This window comes from Ictalurus punctatus, chromosome 27 (assembly GCF_001660625.3).
Source record: "Ictalurus punctatus breed USDA103 chromosome 27, Coco_2.0, whole genome shotgun sequence".
NCBI lineage: Eukaryota > Metazoa > Chordata > Actinopteri > Siluriformes > Ictaluridae > Ictalurus > Ictalurus punctatus.
The window spans coordinates 17,655,001-17,671,130 of record NC_030442.2 but is presented as its reverse complement, the minus strand read 5'-3'; the positions used below and the strand labels follow the sequence as shown (position 1 = coordinate 17,671,130).

At 41.3% G+C, this 16,130-nt stretch overlaps 1 protein-coding gene across 6 annotated transcripts in view; it reads right to left on the bottom strand.

The window, feature by feature from the left end:
• phkb (phosphorylase kinase, beta) overlaps positions 1-16,130 on the bottom strand; it is a 79,587-nt gene that overhangs the window by 19,742 nt on the left and 43,715 nt on the right. For all 6 annotated transcript variants that reach the window (XM_053676653.1, XM_017458545.3, XM_017458548.3 and 3 more), the window contains 5 exons: positions 11,805-11,862; positions 11,406-11,483; positions 10,496-10,654; positions 9,884-9,978; positions 154-209 (listed from right to left, as the gene is read on the bottom strand). In XM_053676653.1, coding sequence (XP_053532628.1) covers positions 154-209; positions 9,884-9,978; positions 10,496-10,654; positions 11,406-11,483; positions 11,805-11,862 — 446 coding nt within the window. The remainder of the gene's footprint in view (positions 1-153; positions 210-9,883; positions 9,979-10,495; positions 10,655-11,405; positions 11,484-11,804; positions 11,863-16,130) is intronic.

The window sequence follows — 16,130 nt, the reverse complement described above, 5'->3', positions numbered from 1 at the left end:
CAACGTAGTGTTCATTTTTGGTCGTTCTGAAAGGGGGCGCCAATATTTTTGGAGTAGTAAAAAAAAAAAAAAAAAAAAAGAGAGAGATCGGAACAGAGATGTAAAGAATGAGCAAGAAATAATATAAACACAGCGTTAGACAGATGGCTGTACCTCTGACTCTCGGCGATAAGTGCCACGTGGATCACCACATCATTCTCGATGGGACCCTGCGGAGAACAACACCACACTCATCAGATTTCTCTCTCTCTCTCTCTCTCTCTCTCTCTCAGTGGAGCGTGATGATGGAGAGAACATCGAGTACTTTTTCCTGAGGGATAAAACACCGTCTGTGACATTTCAGAGCTCACCAACATCAACATCACAACTGGGGACGGAGTAAAGAGAGAAAGAAACAGAGGATATATATATATAAAATTTCTAAAAAAGGTCTGATTTATAAACACAAAGGGACGATGGAGACGAGCGGAGGGATGGAGTGAAAGAGATGATGAAGAAACCCTCATTTTGGCTCATTAGCGCTCGCAGACGAATTTCATTTCAGCGCGGTAATGAGCTGCTGATTGGTGGCTCCGTCTCGGAGAGTCTGAAAAAAGAAAAACCTGCTCCGAAATAAAACCTACAAAATGTCCGCCTTACTTACTGACTTACTCCTGAGCTGACAAACATTATCGTCACACACGTTCACGTGTACGGATTCGGATTCATTCAACTAGCACGCCGCTAAACCGATGGCTAGAAAACTTCCGTCGTTGCTCTTCGCTAGCGATAGCCTGCTAGCTTAAATCAGCTCACGTAACAGAATGATAAAGGTTCATCATATTAGCTAGCTGGTCAGATATTCTGAGAGAACTTTTAATAACATTTACAGCTCACGCTAGTACGGGCTAACCTTACAGGATTTCTTACAAATCTTTATAACTTTGATTATAAATAAATAAAGATTTCTGAGAGGATTTTAAGGGTTTTATTTAAAAGAAGTTCATAATCTTCGCTGCTAGGGCTAACCAGCTAGCTAACATGACCCGGGTCTGCGAGTTAAGTCATATACATGTTAGCATGGTGCAAAACATTCATTAGCAAACATCGTTAAACAAAACTGTCCTGAGACAGGAGAACTTTTATGTGAACATGTATTTAATGTTTTAAAACCTGCTAATACATAATCACTAGCAAAAATGCTAACGATACACCATGATCATGAGCATGTTATTTCTGCCATTTTGGTTAGATTTCCCATAAGAGCTCCTGTCCCTGTTTGTGTGTGTCTGTCTCTCTCTCTCTCACACACACACACACACACACACACACACACACACACACACACACACAGAGAGAGAGAGAGAGAGGCAAGGGGAGAAATAAGAGGCAGAGAAAAATCCTGTCAGGTTAGCTCATGTTAGCAAAGAATTGAGTATTTATTTTTACGATATAATTTAAAAATCTAATCAGAAATCCCCTTAAGATTAGCCTGCATCTGCTAGCTAGCCAGAAGATGATTAAAAAAAGACTTTATGAATATAGTATAATATTAAAAGAAATTCAGAAATTCTGTCAGCTCACACTATAACATGATTAGCCAGCTAGCTATCAGGTTAGCACCATCAACAGTGAAGGTTATGGAAATGTATTTAACTTTATTCTTTCATCTTGCTCATGCTAGCTTGCGATACCTAGCTGGCTAGTGTTAGCAAAGTTGAAGTATAACTTCCCATCCTCTCAGAGATCCTGTCAGGTTTATATCAAAGTTATTATTGTCAGCGGTCCTGACAGTTTAGCGTTTATTATCCAGTTAGGCTTTCTCAGAATTCCTGTTCAGCTAGCTAACGTTATGCTAATCTGAAATTCTTTCAATTATTAGCTATATTTTAGCTAGCAGGCTAAGATGATTAACGTTTTTAGGATATGACTAGGTCAGCTTAGGTTATCCAGCTAGCTAGTATTAAAGGACATGACATTTTATGTTTATGACTTAATAATCCTTTCAGAATCCCTGTCACAGTAGTATATAATTAGTATAAAAAGTTAGCTGTGACAGTTATCTAAATTGATGTTAGCTACCCAGCTGTAACGTCCGTACACATTATGAACCTTTATTCAGATCATCTGAAATCCTTCTACAATTCCGTTAGGTTCATTTTAGCTAGCTCATGTTAGCCAGCTAGTTAGCATCAGCAGTAAAGTATGTGGATTTTTAAGACTAATACTTACAACTCCTTCCAGAATTGTTTTCAGTTTGAACATTTATGTATATACATGCATGATTAGCCCGTGTTAGCTAGCTTGCTATGTTAATAGTTATGAACATCACAGTGACAGATATTGTCTGGAAGATACGGCGCGGCTAATGTGCATCATTAGCAAAAAAATTTCATCTCTCTTCCCGACATCTGTTGTGTTTCACTAGAAAACTTCTCTGAGTCAGAGAGCTGATAATGCGCTAATGTGCTACTACGCTAACACAGCCTGTTATTTGTGGAAAGATTAATTTGGCTCCTTTTCTGTTGAAAGCTTTGATGATTCAAGGGCTAAAAATGAAAAACGGAGAAAAGAAAAAAAAAAACTTGCCAGATGCCAGTTGTGAGTAGCACGCTAGTTCGTCCTCATACGAGGCTTTAATAAAAGCCACCATTTTGTCTGACAGAAAAAAGCAGGACTCGGTTTTATTGCTATGATGCTATTAAACGCATCTGTGTGTCTGAGTGTGTGTGTGTGTGTGTGTGTGTGTGTGTGTGTGTGTGTGTGTGTGTATATATATATATATATAATGTGAGTGAGACCGCCTCTGATTAATTGCTAGCAGATGCAAAACAAAACAGAGGAAATGGGCTTCATTAGCATGCCGCTAAAGAGCTTACTTGGAAATAAAAAAAGAAGCTGTGCGATAGATTGGAAATATTCGGAGTGATGGACGGAAAAAGAGCAAGTGTTTCCATCTTTCTGGCTCGTTGATGATGTCACAGATGCGTCGTCCCGTGTGTTTTAATTAGCACGGCGGCCATTTTAAGAATCTTCTCAAACACCTGAATGCACAGAGCTCGCTTTAATTAGACTACTATATATATATATATATAAAAAAATTAAAAAACACTCGTTACTTTTGGGAATTTCCCTACCGTGATATTTTAAGCAGCTCAGAGACCATCGGTATTACCCAAAATTCTCAGTCGCGTCATACTCACATACTGGATTACGGAGGTGTTTTTTTTACATTTTTTAAAATAATGGTCAAACTGCTTCATGTTTGTGGAACCTAAACGTGCATTAGCGTGAAAAATAAATAAGCTAGCATGAGATGCAACAAAGAACTGCTGCTGAAAATCCAACAAATTAATAAATCAAACAAAATTATTATTATTATTATTTTTTTTAAATGTTAGCTAGCTAGCTAGCTAGTATAGCTATAAAATATGTAGCACTGGAGTAGCTAAACATACTGTACATAGATAAATAACTACCTTGCTGGGAAACAAACAAACAAACAATAGAAACCATCACAGAAATTCTAATGGTTTCCACTACAAATACCATTAGAAACCATTAGCTAACCAATTAAACCAGTACTATTATTGGTCCTTAATGCTATCCACTAGAAATAACATGCTGCCAATAAAAGGCAACAGATTACCAGTAGAGACCCATAGTGACCATTACAGTTTCCATTAAAACCATTACAAATTCTATTAGGGTTTCTATTGTTTTTTTGTAGCTATTTAGATCATAGCTAGCTGAATCCCCGTCACGAGACACAATCTTAAATCTGAGTTTCAGAGCTACGCTGTGTTCACGTCGTGCGATTCTGAGCGTGTACGACCTCCACTGGGCGTTTAACCCAGGTTCAGCATGACTCGGTGCAGACGGTTTCAGAGACATTTTTAGAGAACACTGCTAACCTCCCACACACACTCCCCACTCTCACAGGGGAGCCGAAGAGAACGACTAAACACACTGCGAAAAAGATACAACACACACGCCACACTCGTGTATCAAGAGGAATACACAACGTGTCGGAGTCAGAGAGCTCACGGCACATGCTGATTCGTGTAGGATGTGGAGACGTCGGTGCGATGCATCAAAGTGAAACACACCGACAAACATGCTAAAGACACACGGAGACACACACACACACACACACACACACACACACACACACACACACACACACACACACACACACACACAGGGAAAAAAGATACAAGCTCCAAACAAACAACCAAAAAAAAGCAGTGCTATATTACACATTATACAACAGTTAGTTCTGACCGTGCGTTCTGATTGGTTGAAATGTGTTCACCAAATACATATTCTCCTGTTGCTAAGCAACTCCAAGCGGTTTTGAATGATTAACAAGATCGAAAATGAATAATGGATATATTAGGTAAGAAACATACAACATGTATTCTTTTTCTACTTATTATTATTATTATTATTATTATTATTATATAGTAATGATGTTTAGAGAAAGTTGCTCTGGAAGTGCAGATGGTCTTGGGACATTATAATTAGATTAAAAAAAAAAAAAAACACTATTTAATACTTACATGCATAGTGTCCTCGGGTATGGACAGCCAATTTAAGGCTTTTTTAATTATTTACATTTTTATTTTTAATTTATGAAAATATAAGCCGTTTTATTTTACTGCATTACTTTAACTGAATATATACCGTTCATCCCATTTCTGCTGCTCTCTAGACTGTTAGTCATCATCAATGCAGCATATCGCCAGTGTAAATTTATGCATAATAAATAAATATTTTTTATTGTACCAGGCTCAATGCCATTTATTTAAAATATAATAATAATAATAATAATAATAATAATAATAATAATAATAATTTAGTCTTTAAATAGAGAAACTTGCATCAAGTTTATGTTTTTTTTATCTTTTAAAAAAATATATTATATATATATATATATATATATATATATATATATATATATATATATATATATATATATATATATATATATACACTACCGGTCACAAGTTTAGACACACACATTCTTTATTTTTATTCTTTTTCCACATTTTAGAATAAATAATAAAGTCATCAAAGATCTGGAGTTACAAAAATGGAACTATGGGAATTATGTTGTGATAAAAAAAAAAAAAATCCAAAATAAATCTAAATAATTGAGTATTTTAGCATCCTCAAAGCAGACGTCTTTTTTGCCGAGAATTTCCAGAAACGTGTTCTTGACGCTTTCTCACCCGACGTTTTCTTGAGGAATTTCCCCGAGATGTTTTTAAACAGTATTAAAGGAGTTCACACCGACGCCGGACTCTCATCGCCTGCGCTTCGGAAATATTTCACTCCGAGTCGTCCGTTTAAATAAAGATTTCTGTAAATCAAATGATCTTGAGAAACATTTCAGTCTCCAAACATTTGACTGGTATATTAAATATTCATTCATTCCTACACGTGGGCAGTCCGTTTACTTTAATATCTGATCTTTAGAGAAAGTACTTTAAAAAGACTAGATACACTTATAAATAATTCATTCATGTAAAGGTTACAATTATGATGAATTATAGACTCCCACTTTCGGAATGGGTTTTCCGGATGACGTCCGGGTGGCAGGATTTGGATCTATATACGCGAGTATTTACAGAGGGAGAGCCGGATTATATCTCCACACCATGCTAATGAAATAAACTGAAGATGCTGGGAACTGTTCAAAGCGCTGCTCGCTGTCGGTCACATGACCCGGTCCGGCCGCCGAGACGAAAGCGCCCAAAACGGCGACGATAAATAAATAACCACAGCAAGGCCTTTTCCATCAAGTCAAACAGTCCACTTAGGCTAATCCATTTGCATGCAGAGCGGCGTAAAAAGCTCCCGACTGAATTTGACAAAGCAGAACGTTATTTGTGAAAAAGGAGCTCGGTCGGGAGTTCCCGCATGACCGGCCTAATGCATCCGAGCCTCGCGCAAATTAAAAGCACTCGCACGTCACACGGCGGGGACGGACGAGCCCCGGGGGGGGGGCGGAGACGTGGATGTGAGACATAACACAAACTACAAGTTAACCGCGCGCACACACACACACACACACACACACACACACACACACACACACTAAACCTGCACTAACCTCCACCCACATTCAGTATGTGAGTACGCAGTATTCAGTACGCTGAACACACCCGGATGTCCAGGTACGCTTATTCCAGAATTACCTTTCATTCACGGCATCCCACAATGCATTGTGTTTTCAAAATAAACTGCAGTGAAGAAGCAGAATCAGCTACAATACCAAACAACCTCAGCCTTTTCTCTCAAGCAAAATTAAAACGAGTTCTGGAGTGACCCAGTCGAAGTCCTGACTTCAACCTATTGAGATGCTGCGGCCGGACCGGACACCGGCCGTTCCTGTGGAACGTCTGATCTCCAGTTATCTCCCGGCATCGGAAGCGTTTAGTGGCACAAACCAGATTTCAAGTTTAAGGGGGCAAGTAATGTTTTCACACAGATGGATGGGTGATAAGTGTTGGATATTTTTTTTTCTGCTTCAGTGAAAAAAAAAAATTATATATATATATATATATATATATATATATATGTATGTATGTAAATTGTATTGTGTGTTTATTCGGGTTGCTTTTGAAGATCTAAAACTATTTAGTAGGAGATGTACAGAAAAACAGAAGAAACCAGGATCAGCAAATACTTCTTTGTGTGTGTGTGTGTGTGTGTGTGTGTGTGTGTGTGTGTGTGTGTGTGTGTGAAGATTTACAGAAACTTTCTGATAAAACACTTCACCCTGGCAGAAATAAGAGAATCGCAGACTTTCTGAACTCCATGGTGAGTGTGATGTTACGTAACGATGTAATCCGGCCCACGTTCCTGCTCTAACTCACTGAAACAGGTGAGGGTTTGGAGCTGGGATTTGATTGTGAAGTGAATTTTATACACAGCGAGCTCTGTGGCTCGAACTCACGTCTATTAGCTTTAGCCTGCAATCCTCACGACACACAAAGAGGAGGCTGAGGCACGAAAGAAATCAATTTACACTTAGCCGAGGAGAAGGAGAGGCTTAGACTCTTCTCTGTGTGCAATTCCTATACAGCAGGTGTGTGTGTGTGTGTGTGTGTGTGTGTGTGTGTGTGTAGGGGAGATGGAAAGCCTGATTTTAGAGACCGAATTTTTTTTTTCTGGCAGGGATAAACACACACTCACGCTTTTATATAAAACTGATAGGGAGGCGGGGCTACGTATGACCTCATTGTGTGATGTCACTCGATACGCTTCACGGTTATTGGGCCAATCACGTTTAAGATTAGAGTCGCAACCTTTACATCACCGAAGATCCGTACTAAGCTAGCTAGCCGACTCACCTAATGCTAGTGATGGTGGTTGTCATGGTAACGATATACAGTGTTTCGCTGTGAAATGACAGAAGAAAATGATGATGCCGATCGAGACGCCGCTACTGATGAACGAGCACAGGTTTAGCTTGTTAGCAACGTTCGCTAATATTAGGGGTATCAGGGTAGTAAGGAACGGGGGTGAGGGGGTTTTTATTATGAGGGTGTAGAGATGTTCATGAGACATTTTTAATCGCTTACTGGGCATTAAAATGGCTTCGATGAAGGTGACACCCACACACCCACACCCACCCACCCACACACACACACCCCCACACACACACACACAGAGCTCGGCTGCTCTGCAAGATAACAACTGTGTCTTTAAAGTCCTAAACGCTTCCACAAAGTGAAAGCACGAATAAAACGCTGCAATAGTTCTGGAATGTTCAGCTTGGTGTCAGCTCGGAGTGTGTGTGTGTGTGTGTGTGTGTGTGTGTGTGTGTGTGTGTGTGTGTTATATTAAATGTCACACAGTGCATCCTGACTCATGAACTCCGTGCAGGAGATCAGAAAACGTCTCAAGAATGTCAGCGTAACAGAAGTTATGAGTGAACTGGTGTGTGCTGAGTGTAAACAGTGAAGAAGCTCAGACACTTTCTCTCTCTTTTCTGTCTGTCTCCACCCCCCCCCCCCCCCCGCACCCGCCCCCGCCCACCTCTCTCGCCTATTTGTCTTCCTCGATGTTTACCAGAGTCATATCACCCTGCAGCTCTCGCCTGGTGTCCCACTGACGCTTCGCAGGGTTGCGCATGGTCAGTTCCTGGATGGGAGACCTCCTGGGGAAAACTAAGTTTGTTGCTGGAAGTGGTATTAGTGAGGCCAGCAGGGGGCGCTCACCCTGTGGTTTGTGAGGGTCCTAATGCCCCGGTATAGTGACGGGGACACTGTACTGTAGAAACAGCAGTGTCTTGAGATGAGATGAGACGTTAAACCGAGGTCCTGACTCTCTGTGGTCATTAAAAGTCCCAGGACACTTGTGGTAATAGAGTAAGGGGTATAACCTCGGGGTCCTGCCCAAATTCCCCCATTATTCGATCATCTCTGAATGGAGCACGGTGGTCGTTCTGGAGCAATATGGCTGTCATCACATCATCCAGGTGGATGCTGCACACTAGTGGTGGTTGAGGAGATTTCTATAAAGCACTATATAAATCTAAGGATTTATTATTATTATTATTATTATTATTATTGTTATTATTATTATTATTATCGTTGATATTGTTAAGATCTCTCTCACTTTTTTCCTCTTCGCCATCTTCATCTCTCCCCTTCGTCTGTCTTCCTCCCTCCCTCGAGATGTCACAGCCAATTGAACTCCTCTTTAGCAAGAGGTGTATGTGTGTGTGTGTGTGTGTGTGTGTGTGTGTGTGTGTGTGTGTGTGTGTGTGTGTGTGTGTGTGAGTGTGTGAGAGAGAGAGAGAGAGAATTTTTAAAGAAAACTCTGAGCTGGTGTTAAGCAGGTGAAAAAGTTCCTGCATCATTAATAATAACAATGCACCGAGGAACACAACATTAAATAGAGTCAGCTCCATAATTATTGGCACCCTTCAAGACGATTTTCATCGATACAGAACCGACTCTGTGTTTGTGCAACGAACATCTCGGCCCGTGGATTTAAACCCTGATGAAGACGTGTGGTCTGAGCTGAAGAGGACAAAAACCTACAAATATAAAGACGCTTAACATGTCGCGCACGTGTCCTTCATCTTGTTCGACGTGACGGGAAGGGGCTCGGCGCCGTCCCCTCTGCTCGTCTGTATCGGAATTCTGGAGTCGGGTACATTAATAAAATAATGAAACGTCCTCGTTTATCGCTTCAGGTTCGCTAATGCAGCGAGGATGAATTCGAACGAACTGAGCGATGATGGAGTAAACCTGTGACGATTTTTAATCACTAATCATCTCTTAACGCACTCCTCGAACACAGATGTTGCTCCGGCGTGCGTTTTATTAAAACCCAGAACGACGACGTGATGAACGCCCGTCGTGTTTCTGGATCCGAACAGAGAGATGATGAAAGACCTCGGCAGCGCCTGAACCGGAGAGCAGGAGAGTCATATTCTCTTCCTGCACGGCTTTGGAGAGAGTGACATTTCAATAAACTTCGGTTCTCCTCTGCAGACAGAGCAGCGTGCGCATGTGTGTGTGTGTGTGTGTTTTACTGGCTGAGTGTGTTTTGAGTATCCTCTGGGTGTGTGACTCAGCCTCAGAGACAGACTGAAAAATGGATAAATAAAAAATGAAAAAAGAAACAAAAAGAAGGAAAAGAAGCCGCCACACACACACACACACACACACACACACAAACACACACACACACACACACAGTCCGGTTTGAACAATTGTCTATTCATTACTATAGCAACATGCACTTTAGTGATCATTCAAATTTGGTCACGAAAAATAATACAAGAATATAAAAATCATTGGAAAAGAAATAAACAGGTGCAGATACTGATCTAGTGTGTGTGTGTGTGTGTGTGTGTGTGTGTGTGTGTGCATGCTCTGACCTGGTTGGAGTATCTCATGCTAACGTTCCTCTGGTCCTGGCGTGGTACGTAGCGGTGGATGGGGTCGATGTCCTTGGGGCTAATCAGACCATCCACTGAGAAGAACACACACACACACACTTTATTGTTTTATTCTCTTTGTGAGGACCTTCCCGTGACATGATTGCTGTGGTGAGTTAATGCTGTGCCTCTCGTTGGTGTATTTGTGAGGACCAGGTGACACTGCAGTAATTTTTCATGATTAAATGATCACAACTTCACAGTGATGAATGTAAACAGATTCGTATCACTGTTATTAATTCTGCAGACACGCTCGAGGTAATGAGGTTATGATAAAAGGACGCTTGTAGCACGTCATAAATTCGGTTCGACCTGTAAATCTGTAAATCCGTGCCTTTGCGCTGCTCAGAAAATGAAATATCTTAAAGGAATAAAACATCTTGACAAACCGCCGCCTCCGCAGCTGCAGAGCGCTTTGAAACGCTCGCTCTGAAATTCTCTCTGTGGGAGGAAGTGCAAACGGCATGCTAATCGCTGCATGAATAACCGAGCACTGTGTGTGTCACGCACACACACACACACACGCGCGCGCGCACACACGCGCACACTGACCCAGCAGCTTGGCGATGTTGTACAGAGCCTGACCCCACAGGAACAGCATCCCGTCACGACCCGAGTTACTCGGGAAACGTTTCTGGCTGCCGTGTTTCTTCTGCTCCGCCTCCACAAAATCCGCCGGCACGTGGTAGTACTTTGGAATGACGGCATGACCTGGAAAACACACAGACAAAAATTTTTGGTGTCTGTATAAAAAACACACACTGATACCTGCTACTGGTGAGTTTTAATTTTGTATTTTGTCAGAATAAAGTGCACGTGACCTGCAGGGCTATCTGTCTGTCTGTCTGTCTACCCGTCTGTCCATCTATCAGTCTGTCTGTCTGCCTACCCCTCTTTCTTTCTGTCTCTTTGTCTACCTGTCTGTCTGTCCGTCTACCCATCTATATACCTGTCTGTCTATTACTACTGCTGTATGTTTTCCCTTTTGTCTAACTGTATATCTACCAATCTGGCTACCTGTCCGCCTGTCCGCCTGTCTGTCTGCCCTCCCATCTTTCTGTCTGTCCACCCGTCCTTCTTTCTGTCAGTCAACCCATCTGTCATGTCCACCTGTCTGTCCGTTTACCCATCTGGCTTTCTACTCCTCATCTGTCTTACCTACCTGTCAGTCGGTCTTGTCTACATGTCTGTCTGCCTGACTGTATATGTGTATACCCATCTGACTTATCTACCTGTCTGTCTGTCTTGTCTGTCCACCCATCTGCCTGTCTCTCTACCTGTCTACCTCTTTAGTCCTCTGGCTACCTGTCTCTCTGTGTCATCGACCTTATGACCTTTGACCCCATAACCCAATATGTTCATGTGCAGAAGAGTGTTCATTATAAATTATTATTAAAGTGTGTGTGTGTGTGTGTGTGTGTGTGTGTGTGTGTGTGTGTGTGTGTGTGTGTGTGTGAGTTACCTTCATAAGACTGAAAAATGATGGCCTGCAGGAGGTCTTCGTACTCTTTCACCTGAGCCGTGTTTCCTCTGAACACACCTACACCACAGGTACGCGGGAAACAAACAAACAAACAAACAAACAAACAAAAAAACCAGCATTCAGTAAAACTGGTTAAAAACCAGAAATAAGAGACATGATAAAAATGTCAATCAGTATAAAAGAAAATGTTCATGATTATTAATAAATATACAAAAACGTGTCTTTCACGGCTTTTTAAATGGGCTAATAGAAACTGTTTCGGGTCTGGAGTGCGTAGAGAAAAACAAAGACCAGCTTTTCCAAATGTCTTGTGGTTAATTTACATATTCAAATTCATGAATGCATGAATAAATTAAAATAAATTAGCCTCAGCCTCACCGTCGATCATCATGTAGATGAAGAATATGGGAAACTCACACTCGATCCCGTCAAAGAGCTGCAGGAGGAGACGAGCGACCAGTTAAAAACACACACACACACACACACACACACACACACACACACACACACACACACACACACACACGCGCGCGCGCGCGCACACTGAAGTCACTGCCGTTTTATAACAGTTTATACCACAGTGAATTCTTGAATCTGTCAGATATAGTGACAGCTGCATGAAATAAAAGACAAATATTACTTCGTAAACATTAATGATTAACTAAAAAAAAACTATTAAACTTTTAAATATTTAAGTTAAATATTTAAATAGAACAAAATCACCCATAAATGAATCAATAGAATAAATAAAAATAAAATAAAAACACTATCAGGTTCCAAAAAGAAATGAAATATATTTAGAAACACACACACGCTGGAAACAGTCACGGAAATTGCTACGGCTAATTAATGAATTAATTCTATTTTAATATCATCATTAAAACATGCTAATAAAAATAATTATCACTGAATATAATGGTAATTACACAGTATAATATATTAACCAAACAATTAATCAATCATGTGAATAATAATCAATGAATCAATTACGTAATCAAGTAGTTAAAACTGAGGAATAAAAATAAATAAAAGATTTTTTTAAAAATAATTGAATAAACGTTACAAAAGAAATTAAATACATTAAATAATAAACAATAAATTAATTAATTAATTAATACCATGTACCAGACATGTTCACAAGTCCCTGAGGCGGAGTCCAAGGGAAGTCTCAAGTCTCTGAGGTCCAAGTCTCGTGTCTCTGAGGTCCAAGTCTAGTCTCGAGTGTCTGAGGTCCAAGTCTCGAGTGTCTGAGGTCCAAGTCTCGAGTCTCTGAGGTCCAAGTCTCGAGTCTCTGAGGTCCAAGTCAAGTCTCGAGTCTCTGAGGTCCAAGTGTTGAGTCTCTGAGGTCCAAGTCAAGTCTCGAGTCTCTGAGGTCCAAGTCAAGTCTCGAGTCTCTGAGGTCCAAGTCAAGTCTCGAGTCTCTGAGGTCCAAGTGTTGAGTCTCTGAGGTCCAAGTGTTGAGTCTCTGAGGTCCAAGTCTCGAGTCTCTGAGGTCCAAGTCTCGAGTCTCTGAGGTCCAAGTCTCGAGTCTCTGAGGTCCAAGTGTTGAGTCTCTGAGGTCCAAGTCAAGTCTCGAGTCTCAGAGGTCCAAGTCTCGAGTCTCTGAGGTCCAAGTCTCGAGTCTCTGAGGTCCAAGTCTCGAGTCTCTGAGGTCCAAGTGTTGAGTCTCTGAGGTCCAAGTCTCGAGTCTCTGAGGTCCAAGGGAAGTCTCGAGTCTCTGAGCTTCAAGTCCAAGTCAAGTGTTGAGTCTCTGAGGTCCAAGTCCAAGTCTCGAGTCTTTGTTCTATTTTTAGCAGTAGTTCTTTCAGCGAGTTATGGTAATGAACAGCGTATGAGCCTAAATTCATTCTGAAATATTAAAACTGATTACTTCTACAGAATGTCTTGTTGATTTATTGAAATAAGAGAGAGATATACATAATATATATAAAAAAAACTGGAAAACTAAAAACCTAAAAACAATATTTCTAGCTAAACCCCCCCCACCCCCCCGCCCCCGCTCTTCCATAGCATGACTTACTTGTCAGGGTGAGTTTTCAAATGTCTGATGAAGTTCGATGTAGCCGTGCTAGCGTGTTTCACACAGCCTTCCGTCTGTTCCCATTACACTGACGGCTTTTGAGACCAGACGTTACGATGAAGGGCGGTTTAATTGATGCCACGTTGAAGAGAAGGTTTCTATTAACCTCTCCTGGGCTCTGATTTAAAAACGTGTTTCAGGATCAGATTGCGCGACTGGTGGTGAGAGTAAACGGGTTTAACGCCGATCACACGGCAAAGCGGGATGAGAAGTGAGGAGATGAAATGAAAGTCTCGGGTACGAGAGAGAGAGAGAGAGAGAGAGAGAGAGAGATGAGAAAGAGATATATTCGTCTGCGCTCATACTGTGCTAAACTCTTCCTATTAACTGGATTTCTGAGTGTGTGTGTGGATTACGCTTGCGATTCAGGCGGCCATATTTAGCAGCACGTTTCCACGCTGTAATTAAGACGAAGAGCTGCGAGCGTTCTCGGGTAAGCAGATTAACCACCGCCATCGCCGCGCTCGTCTCCAACATGAAATATTAAGCAGCGAGCGGATTAAAACCCCGCCTAAACTCTTAAAGTGAAGACGACGTGACAGAACCGTGTTTTCTGGATGAAGAAAAGAGCGTGACCTTCTCAGACCGCCTCTCTCAAGACTTTTTTCTTCCCCCCATCACGGCTGCCGATCTCGATCACCATCTCTCCGATGACGGATAAGAGCGAGAGATTACGGTGTAATGAAATAAAGGAGGTTAATTGGACCGGTCTCGCATCGTCAGCGAGTCTCGCTTAAGCCGCTTCAGGAGCGAAACGGTGAGCGCTGGCAGCGATCTGCTCCATCTGACGAGAAAATAACGAAATTAATTCACGGCTGGAAAAGCAATCTGAGCGAAAGGCTCTGTTCCTGCAGGCTTTAAACGTCCTCGATTTTAGAACGATTCGCATTTAATCAGGAAACAGACGAGTACACCGGCAGGGCCGACCAAAACAACAACAAGTGGACCACAATATTCGGGGTTTTCCCGATTATATCGCAGTTTCATCATTTCAGTTTAAATGAAATCTCGTTATTTCTTTCGTTGGGTTTGGGTGCAGCCAAAAATGCTTGATTTTTGTGCACGGGAATTTTATTTTGTGAAAAAATAAGTACACCCCATGGAAAGCGTTGGGTTTTTTTTTTTTTTTTTTTTACATATTTGGACATCTTTGAAACAGTGCCTATTAATAAAACAAGGAATTTTTAAAAAAATTTTCAATCATTTATTCAACAGAAATATCAATAGATGTGATGTTCTTCGGTGGAAAAAGTAAGTACACCCTTGGCCTCAGAAGCTAGCATTGCCCCCTTTAGCAGAAATAACTTGTAGCATTTTGCAGAATTGTCCACCAGGCCTGCTGGGATTTTTTACCACGCTTCCAGGCAATGTTGCCAGAGTTGCTGATGTTTGAGGGTTTTCCTGCGTGTTCTGCCTGTTTCAAATCCCCCCACGACATTTCAATGGGATTCAAATCCAGGTTTGACTCGGCCGCTCCATAACTCTCCATTTCTTCTTCTTGAGCCGTTCCTTGGTGGATTTGCTCGTGTGCTTAGGATCTTTATCCTGTAGAAAGGTCCAGTTTTAGTTCAGCTTCAACTTTCAGACAAACGGTTTCACATTATCTTCAAAACACATCTCTTCTCCCAAACATTTTAATCTAATTTATGACTATTGTCTGTCTTTATTTGGTTTTATTCTGTTTTCTATTTTACTTTTCTTTACTCTGTTCAGCACTTTGGTCAGCTTCACGGTGTTAAACGTGCTTTATAAATAAAATGTACTTACTTACTTACTTTCAAGCACTCTTTGATATGATGCAGGATTCATAGTTGAATCAATGAATGCAAGCGTCCAGTAACTGAGGCAGCGAAGCAACCCCAAACCACAACATTTCCACCACCGTGCTTCACAGTTGGTATGAGGTGCTTCTCCTGAAAATCTGTCTTTGATCTGCGCCGAACATGTCTGCAGTTACTGTGACCAAACAACTCTATCTGTGATTCGTCTGTCCAGAGGACATTATTCCAAAAGGCCCGGTCTTTACCTGTATGCTCATTGACAAACTGTAGTCTTGCGAAGGCTTTTTCCTGACACGCCTCCCATGCAGGTCAGATTCCTGCACTCTCTTTCTGATTGGAGAAGCGTGCACTTTCACACCAACAGCTGCACGACTCACTGCACATCCTGTGATGAAATTTTGAGACTCTCCTGGACAAACTGACAGTCGTTTGAAAATCTGCACCATTTGTAGATGACGTTCCTTACAGTGGAACGATGTCTTTCAAATAATCTGGACATCTTTTTAAATCCCTCGCCAGGCTCATAGGCATACACAACTTTTTTTTTTTTTATTTCTGAAGGCCGTACAGAACTCTTTAGATCTCGGCGTGATGACACCACACACCTCAATAACAAACGGAACTCCAGACACTAGATATGAGAGGGGAATAAATAAGACCGGTTCCACCTGCACTCCCTAAACAGGTTCTAATCACCGGCACCCCATCTTCAACACCTGATCCTAATTTTATGGATTTGAAGGTGTGACAAATGTAGGGTGTACTTACTTTTTCCCTGTGACTGCCCTTTTATTTTTTGTTCATTTAAATTGTGAACATTACGACAAAATGTCGGTTGTATGC